Source organism: Notamacropus eugenii, chromosome 2 (genome assembly GCF_028372415.1).
Source record: "Notamacropus eugenii isolate mMacEug1 chromosome 2, mMacEug1.pri_v2, whole genome shotgun sequence".
Lineage (NCBI taxonomy): Eukaryota > Metazoa > Chordata > Mammalia > Diprotodontia > Macropodidae > Notamacropus > Notamacropus eugenii.
Genome location: NC_092873.1, coordinates 473207399 through 473216902, shown reverse-complemented (window position 1 = coordinate 473216902; position 9504 = coordinate 473207399). Strand labels below are relative to the sequence as shown.

Here is a 9504-nt window from a genome sequence, read left to right as displayed (position 1 = left end):
TGAACAGCAGAAATAGAACTCCAAGAGGATGGGACCAGCAGATTTGGGTGAAAAAGCTCTCACTAGGGTAAGGTGAACTTTGACTCAGGGCACTAAAGTTTAAAGGGTGCAAAAGTTTAAGTCTTGCCCTCCAGCAATTTAGAAACAACTCATTTGGTGCCCAATTAACAAGAACAATTAGTTAAAATGAGATGCAATTCATTGTTAATCACACCAATCTGTGAGTCACTAAAATTAAGGTTCTTAACCTTTTAATGCCATTTGGGCAATTTGGTGACATCTTTTTCAGAATAACATTTTAATGCCTAAAATAAACATATAGGATTACAAGAAAACCAGTTCTATTTGAATACAATTATTAAAATAGTTTTTGAATTCTTAGACCTGGGTTCTCAAATTTGGTAGATCATTAGGAGGTGAATTAGAATACAGTCATATGAAGAAACCAGCCGCAATCCAGTGGCCAATATGAGCTTTATTAGAGATTTACAGAGCATTCAGTTGATCTTGAACAGAATGAATCACATATCAAAGCACATATCAAAAAGCAGAATTAATGACTAGGCAGGCTTGGCAACTTTCCATACCCAATCAATAGGTTTAGGTGAAGAAGGTCCACCTCCTTAACCACTGGCTGGCCCAGGCTGGGCCCCCAAGAGGTCATCACATTCATCCCACAGGGAAGGGGGTGGTGGGGCAAGGACAGGGATGAGTTTATGTATGGAAAGCAGAGTCTAACAAACACAACAGTAGTAAACATCACAGCAATTCTATAAATAGACAAATTGATCAATTGCAATTTCCTGAGAAATTTTTCAAATATAGGAAATAGTCATACAGTGTCCAAGCCTTGGACCCAAGTCTCTCCAGTATACAAGTGAAAGGAAAGGGTCTCCTACATTTGAACTTCGTACAACTGTCTAGTGCAGTCCATCTCCCTGACTGTATAATGGGTAATATAAATATATAATATATATATGTATATATACATATATATATGTGTAGTGTGCATGTACATGTTGTCTTAGAACATAGCTTTTTAATCACTGTAGACCTTGCAAGGTTGAAGGTTGATAGCTTCATGTTTGTCTCTTGCTTTATCAGAGCACAAAGTGAAAGAGACAAGGGCAAAGCATGTTAGAAGGCACCAAAGTCCAGCTGGGAGAAGGCATTCCCTACACTAATACACAGATGATAAACAAGGTGACTAGTTGGGAATGCAGGGCCTGCACAAGAAATTTCCCCACCAGGAAACAGGTGGCAGAGAATTGTAACTTCATCAAAGGAAAGGCATCTCCTAAATGGTCTAGTTATTCCCCACCCAGACAAGAGGGGATGAAGAGACCTGCTATGCGCAGTCTACAGACCCTTAGAAGGCTAAAGAATGACAGCAGGTAAAGGGACAGAGACATGGTGGTGTGAACAACTCCTGATCACTTTGGTAACATCATTCACATTTCCTCTAGCTATAGAATGATGAGAGAGCCCTGGCTGAAGAAGAGAAATCATCCCTCCACCCATGATCTCCTTTAAAGCTATGTGTCCTGAGTATGAGGAAGCCAAAAATCACTAGCTTCCTATATATAAAGTGCAGCTGGTCAATCTATCATGGACATTTGTGTTTCTGTCCCAAAGACTTCCACTCTGGTCAATATGTAAGTAGCATTCTGTTCGGTCAAGGGCCATTTCTTAAGCAGGATATATTTTGGTCGCTTGTAGGGTCACCCTTCCAGGCTGACCTTACCACTTTTTCTGAGACAGATTGGAGTCATCAGAGTTATGTGAGTAGTGGATGGTTCCCAAAGCATGGGAATGAGACCAGAAAGGCTGCCTCCTTTGGGCTTTGGAAGGCCATGCCAACATCTCCTTTGAATTAGGACTTCTTACTGCCAAATCTAAGAAGACCTAGGAAAATGAAAACTCAGCTGAAGACTCCTTAAGGAATCCCCTTTTTCCATCCACCCATACTCTAACAGAACATCTATTCTTCTTCTGCAAAGAAGTTCCCTCTCAGATCTGGGTCCTCTGAGTCATAACCTCATTGAACAGAAAACACCAGTATTTCAAAAGGAGGAAGGAGAAGGATATCATCACCCTGCAGAAGACCTGTTTGCATTGATTTACACAGCCAGGCAACCTATTAGCACTGAAGTCCACTGTTTTTCTGAAGGGTGGGGAAAATGAGGGTCAGGGTCCTAAGAGTTATAAGAGGGAATGCGCAAAATCCCCCAATAAGTCTGAGTGGAATTTTTCTCAATATTCTTGAAATCTTTATCATTCCAGTTCAAACTTATCTCTTCACCCTCATTCAAGTGATAAGTTCCCAGGAGGACAAGATTGTCTTCTTCGGATTGGCTTTGAGCTAGAACATCATCTTCCTTGTTCAGTTGAATTGCGAAGGGAACATTGTTGCTCTTACTTTTTCTCTTGATTTGAACATATATCAAAAAGGAGCCATTTTGGGTGATTTCCAGTTTCTGATTTCCAGTTTGCTTCATGCAAAAAGTAGGCATTTTAGTCCATGCCCAGGCCTCTAAGAGATGTTTCCAAAAGAGGAAAAAAATAAAGAGCAAAATTATTTCAAAATTCCATTCTTCTCCTAGATTCATTAATATACATTAAGCATTTTGTAAGCTGAAGAAGGCTATCTAAACGTGAACTACTATTTGTATTGGTGGATTATATTTTCTTCTGCTGGCACAAACTACAGCTCTGTTTTTAATAAACATTAATCAGCTAATTAGCAAGTACATAAATAAATAAAGGGCACCTATGTGGACAGAGAAGTTATGGGCCAGAAGACAGTCTGTTTCTCATGATTGAGAACTTGGGACGTGGAGGAGAGGGAGAAGACTGGGACAAATTTTAGTCAATTGACTTTCCTGAGGTTTGCTTTCCTCATCTAGAAAATAGTGCCACAGATTTAGATTTAGATCTGGGATTTTAGTGGTCATCTAGTCCAACCCCAACATTTTGCAGATGAGGAAACTAAGGCCTACTACCTTTAGTTCGGGTCTTTTTTACCTCTTGCCTGGAGAATTGCAATAATCTCTTACTCAGTCTCCCTGCTACAAGTCTCTCCCTTATACTAATTTATCCACACAGTTGTCACTTTCCTTAAGGGCAGGTCCAATAATACCGGCTCCTATTTTTATTTTTTATAATAAATCATACTATATTTATAATTTTTGTATAATTTATAGAATATATATTTATATTATATTTTTATATAATATAATGAAATAATAATATGCTCCTTATTGCCTACACAATAAGATATAAACTTCTTTGCTTGCCTTCTCCACCTTCTATCTCCATACCTTTGCTTTCTTTGTCCATGACTCACACCTGGAATGTTCTTTCTCCTCAGCTCTGTCTCACAGAATCCCTTACATCCACACGAAGCCTTTGTGCATTCCCTCAATTGCTAGTGCACTCCTGCCTGAACTCCTATGTAATTATTCTGTTTGTACTGAAAAATATACATGTTGTTTCTTGTGACAGGAAGATTAATTCCCTGAGGGCAGGAACTACTTCCACTCTTTGTGTCCTCAGTGACTAGCATGTAACAAGTACTTATTAAATGCTTATCAATTGATTAAATGTCACAGAGTGAGTAACAGAACTAGCATTTGACCAGAATCAGTACTCATCTTTTACCACTTAGCATGTCATAATGGCATAATAGAAAGAATACTAGGTTTAAACTCAGGGTCCCTGGATTCAAATCCCACCTTAGGTGCCTAATGCCTATGTGTCCTATTACCTACCTAACAAGAATCTATGCAACAAATATGTTCTTGAAAAAAATACACTTTGTCCCAGGTTTGGTTAATTACTATCAAATTTTATAGGTATAAGTTAAGTTAAAATATTTTGGCTGCTTACACTGTGTGACATTAGGCATTATAAAATCTAGGGCTCAGATTCCCAATATGCAAAACAAGAGAGTTGGATTACATGGCTTTGAAGAGAAGGAAGGGAATAAGCATTTATATAGCACCTACTATGTGCCAAACACTGTGCTTTTTGTTGTTGTTAAGTCATTTTAATTGTATCTGTATTGTAACTCCATTTTTATGAGGTTTTTGAGGCAAAGATACTGGAGTGGTTTTTTTCTTCTCCTGAGTTTCCATTTTGCAGTTGAGCAAACTGAGACCAACAGGTTAAGTGACTTGCCCAGGGTCACACAACTAGTATCTGAGGCTAGATTTGAACTCAGGTCTTCTTGTCTCGAGGCTCAGCACTCTATCCACTGTACCACCTGACTGACTCTGAGGCCTCTTCCAGCTCTAGACCAAGGAGCTTGAAGATTTGCACTAATTTAATTCAAAAGGCTATTATGAGAAAAGACCTTGTAATCCAGGGAATGGTACCAAAGCTAGATTCCTGGGTTTCCTCTCCTTTCTTCTAATATCCTCTATCCATGGATGGAGAAAGAAAGGGGAAGGAGACAGGAAGAATTTCCAATCTACTCACCAGCTGCTTCAGGGTCAGGGTCTAAACTCGCTTGAGCCCAACAATTTTCTGGATCCTGTGGAGTGGAGCGGAAAAAAAACAGCCTGGGTCAGCAGAAGCGGCCAAATTAATCTGCTTTGCTGAGTCAGAGATTCATCTACACTAGTCATATTTCTTTTCTGGACGCTTACAATTCCATACTGCCCTCTAGCTAGCCACAAGTTCAGCTACAATCCTTGCATGGTCCCGCAACCCCAGGCTATTCTCTCCCCATCCCCCAAAGGTACACAGAAGTCGCCTCCACCTCTAAGTTTCTATTGTCTCAAGTGGGGAGAAAAAAACACTTCCTAGAGCAAAAACTAGTTGCTCTCCAAGGTCCTTTACAACTTGACAATGCTGCAATGCTATGACCTATTCAGAAGAAAATAACAGCTTAATTTACCTATCATGATCATTTACAATGTGTTTACTTCACAATAACCTTTTTTATTTAGGCAATCTTTTGCCATTATCTCCATTTCACAACCAAGTAAACCTAAACTCAGAAAATTTGAATGACTTTTCTATGGTCACACAACTAATAAATAGATATGCTGCCTTTCCAAAATAATAATAGTAAATACTGGATAGCACCTTAAGGTTTGGAGTGAACTTTGCATACATCTCATTTGATACTTCTAATTGCTTTGTGATGTAGGCACTATTGGTATTCTTATTTCCATTTTATAGATGAGGAAACTGAGACCCCAGAGAGGTTGTGTGTTTCTAACTCAGTGTCACATAAAACTAGTAAATGTAAGAGGTAGAATTTGAACCCAAGTTCCTCTGGCTCCAGATCCAGCATTCTTTCCTTTATACCATGTTAGCTCTGGAGACAAAGAACATAGGTTTAAATTTTAGCTCTGCTACTTTCTATGTCTTGAGCAAGTTATTTAATTATCTTGTACTTCAGTCTCTTAATTTACAAATCAAAAGACTCAGGTTATATGACCTCTAGTCCCTTCTTTCTATAAATATTTCTTACAACTCTCCCTTCACAATATTTGTAAGATTACTCCTCAATACAGGAATGTAATAGAATAGTAATGTGTTGTAAGAAATGGTAATTATGAATACAGAGAAGGATGGGAAGACTTCCATAAACTGATATAAAGTGAATATAGCCAAGAAAACAATATACACAATGACTCCAACAATGCAAATGGAAAGAATAATCAGAGAACAATTAAAAGTGAATGTTACAAAATTACAAAGACTAAGCATGGCCCCAAAGAAGAGACATGAGAAGACACCTCTCACTTCTTTGCAGAGGTGGAAAGCCTATGGGTGTGGAACATTGCTCATATTTTCAGATTTTTTTTAATATGAGGATTGGTTTTACTGAATTTATTTTCTTCCTTTATTTCTTTAAAATTATTTATTATCTTGGTTGGTTGGGGGAGGTAGAAAAAACTGGAAGAAATTTAGGCTGTAACAAATATCAATAAAATTTATTTTAAAAAATATGATTTCTTGATGAGCAAATTCAGTCCAAAACTTTCTTGAACTTTCTTCTCTCAACTCAAGGTGTATAATTTTTAAATGTTCTCTGCTGTGTCCTTTCCATTCATGGTAGGCACTCAGAAATAAGAAGATTCAACCCAGCCAAGCTATGTCTTAAAAGAACTTTCACTTTTTACTAGGATTGTGGTCACAGAAAATGTTTCTTAGATCAGGCTGAACAACAAGCACCATCCCCAGGGTAAAACTCCAACTTCTATGGATCTAGCCTGAGCAGATAACCCAATAGGTCATTTAGAGCATGATTACCAGGCATTAACAGGCATTACGATTAACAGGCATTCACACTTCCCTCCTCCTCCTTCTCTATGAAGCTTTTCCTGACTTCCAGCCAGAAGTGATGTTTCTTATATTTTAACTTCTATATCATGCCCTGACTTGTTCTATTCAAAGATTAAATGACACTGAACTTTAAGCTGAGAGGAGACCTTTTAGGATCTAGTTGACTTCTCCACCCTTTACTTTACAAATGAAGAAACTGAGACCCTAAGAAGTCTAATAGCTTTTCTGGGAGCATATAGCTAGTGGCAGAATCAGAACTAGAACCCAGACCTCTTCACTCACTCCAATGATCTTTCCATTTATATGCCTTTTACTGTTAATTATCCTTTCATCTCAATATGTCATCAACCTCACCAGATTCATTCATTTGTCCAGTCATGCAATAAGCTTGTAAGCATCTACTACACATGGCACTGTTGGTAAATTGATAGATTTCCCTAAAAGGGCTGGTAATAATATTTTTGTATGCTCCAAAGTGCCATAACTTGATGCCTGTACATTGCTCCTATCATTCTTCCAGAGCAGAACCCCAAATTTATCAATCCACAAACACCTTTTCCAAGTCTGATTTTTCACCCCAGTCTACACTAAGCTATACTACTACAAGAAATGAATGATACCAGCACTCTTTCCTGCTGAGAAATGATTAGTTGAGGAAGTGGTCAATGATGCAACTAACCAAACCAACCAAGCTGCAACTCTTCCAATAGTCTCCCAAGATGTGGTAAGAATTTGCCAGTAGTTATTTTATGGCATCTTGCATCAATAGGAACTGAAAGCCCATGGTAACTATTTCTGACATTAAATCCCACCAACCATGTGCCATAGTATGAGGAAGAGTTGAATTTTGATTCATTTTCTTTAACTTACTAATTTCTTCACTCCACCTACTTACAGTACTGAAGATACCAAGAATGAGTATTATCATAATAATAGAAATCAACAATAACCATTATAAGAATGGCAATAAAAATTATGTATTTTTACTTTCTTACCTTGAAATGGGGAAAACAATACATTAGTCCAGAGAAAATCATTGCTAATGTCAGACCAACAGCTGTGATGATGATCCATGGTTTCTTGGAACACCTCTCTGCATCTTGAAGCTCTATGCCACTCTCTAGAAGGTTGGGTGAATTCCTTATCTGTATCATTTTCACCTGCAGTAAAGAAGATAACCTGTAGCAAAGAGATTTTACAGTGATGAATGAATCCTCCCAGTCTGTGGATGCTAGTCCTGGGATTGCACAGGCTTTTGTAGTGTTATGGAAATTACATGGTGGGAGTAGGAGGCGGGGCTTTCACTGACAGTTGGAAAATGATACAAAACAATCCTCCGTGAAACTTACAAGTAGCTGACTCTCATTTGGCCATCAGCCATGAGTCTGAAGGCGGTTTGCAGTCAGCCAACACTGACTAAGGAAGCACACACACACACACACACACACACACATACACACACACACACACACACACACACACACACACACACACACACACACACACACACACACACACACACACACACACACACACACACACCCCAGAAGGGAAGTTCAAACAAGTGAAGAAAATTGAAAATCTCTTGGGAAGGAAGCATGCTAGAGTCTGTACCCGCTGAGCTTGGAACCTCTCAGTGACTGACATTCAGATGATTTGTTAACAAGAAACTGTTGAAATTAAGTCATTTATTGCTCCAGACATTACATATGCTGCAAGGAAAAACATTTTCTGCTGTAAAAAGAAAGAATTAAAAAAATCACTCATTGAGTAAGAACTCCATGGTCTCTAAAGATCAATATTAATATCAATTAATCAATAATCAATTCACTAATCAACATTAATAATTTATGAAACTTGATTCTCTTATTTTTACAAGATCCCTAAATTCAGGCTCAAGTGGTAGTAGAGTCAAACAAAACTCAGCCTACAGGCATTTGGTGAAGGCACCTACTATGTGCCAAGCACTGTGTAAGTTCTGACAGACATCTAAGGCTAGCACACTATGATTATTTGTGTAAATTTCCAGCACCCTTGGCCCCTAAACAATACTTCAGAGATAAACTTGTATACTCTTACCAAAATTAAAAAGATGAAGCTAAAGTTTATTTAATCAAAGTTTTTAATAGTCTATCTTGTTGAGGAATATATATCTAGATAGATAGATAAATAGATATTCTGAGAGGTTTTATATGTGTGTGTGTGTGTGTGTGTGTGTGTGTGTGTGTAAAAGCATTCTTCACAGTCCTAGAAATGAATGTGGACCCTGCGGTTCTAGACTGGTACCAAAGCTAAAGAAGCCTGAACTTGAGCAGATCCCCTCACCTCTAAATACCTCTGGGGTTTTTTTTTCCATCTGTAAAAGACAAAGGTATTTACAACATTTATACAACAAGAAGTTATGAATCACCTACTATGTATGCTTAATGCATTACATACTATCATCCACATCTTCATGACTCACACACAGGAATGAAGTTTGTTTTACCCTAATTAAATTAAATCAGCAGATGTTTTTGAGCATGCTTTGTGCTGTTAGCACATTGTATTAGGGACTGGTTGTATATTGTTATAAGATTTCCCTTTATGAGGGCAGGTACCTGTGTTATTGTTGCAAGCTCCAAAGGACTGTAGATAAGCATCTCACAAAAAGCCATATGCATTTCCCATGACAATGATCATATTCAGGATTTATAGTTCTTTGTACATATGTTTTATCCCTCCTAGTTGACATCACAGCTAAAAAGGAAATGATTTTAAAGTGCCTTGAGGAAAAGTGTTAATCTAAGTATAAATATTTCTTCTAGCAGTCTATTAGAATTTGGCTGCTATTTCAGGGTCTTTCCATTTTGTGAGAAATTATGAACTATTTCCCTAACTCATGTACTATCTCTTACCTGGGATCAAACTGTTTTCCCCCAAGTAGCTACTCATCCATCCCTTCCCAAATCTGTTCTTTCTCCTTCCCCTACTCTCCTTTTCCAAACCTGTAGGTATTTTCTCAGGTTATTCAAATGACAAGATGTTAAAAATGTTAATATATTAACTCCTCTTGCCTCTAGCCAAGGTGAATCTAAAAATAAGCCTTCCTACACAGTCTGATTACATGGTGAAGAAATTTGTTGGTTGTTTATGTAGAAGGGAGTTGGACTTTGACATTTAGGAGGGGGGGAAAAACATTGCAAGCCTTAAGAGGTCCACATT

At 38.0% G+C, this 9504-nt stretch overlaps 1 protein-coding gene across 1 annotated transcript; it reads right to left on the bottom strand.

Annotated features, from left to right (window-relative positions):
- Window positions 1-457: 457 nt before the first annotated feature.
- On the bottom strand, window positions 458-7524 carry TNFSF18 (TNF superfamily member 18). The gene is made up of 3 exons (XM_072648600.1): window positions 7296-7524; window positions 4480-4534; window positions 458-2533 (listed from the first exon to the last, which is right to left on the bottom strand). Exons 1-3 carry the CDS (start codon window positions 7452-7454, stop codon window positions 2196-2198), a joined length of 552 nt encoding a protein of 183 aa, XP_072504701.1. The 5' UTR covers window positions 7455-7524; the 3' UTR covers window positions 458-2195.
- Between the last annotated feature and the right edge of the window lie 1980 nt (window positions 7525-9504).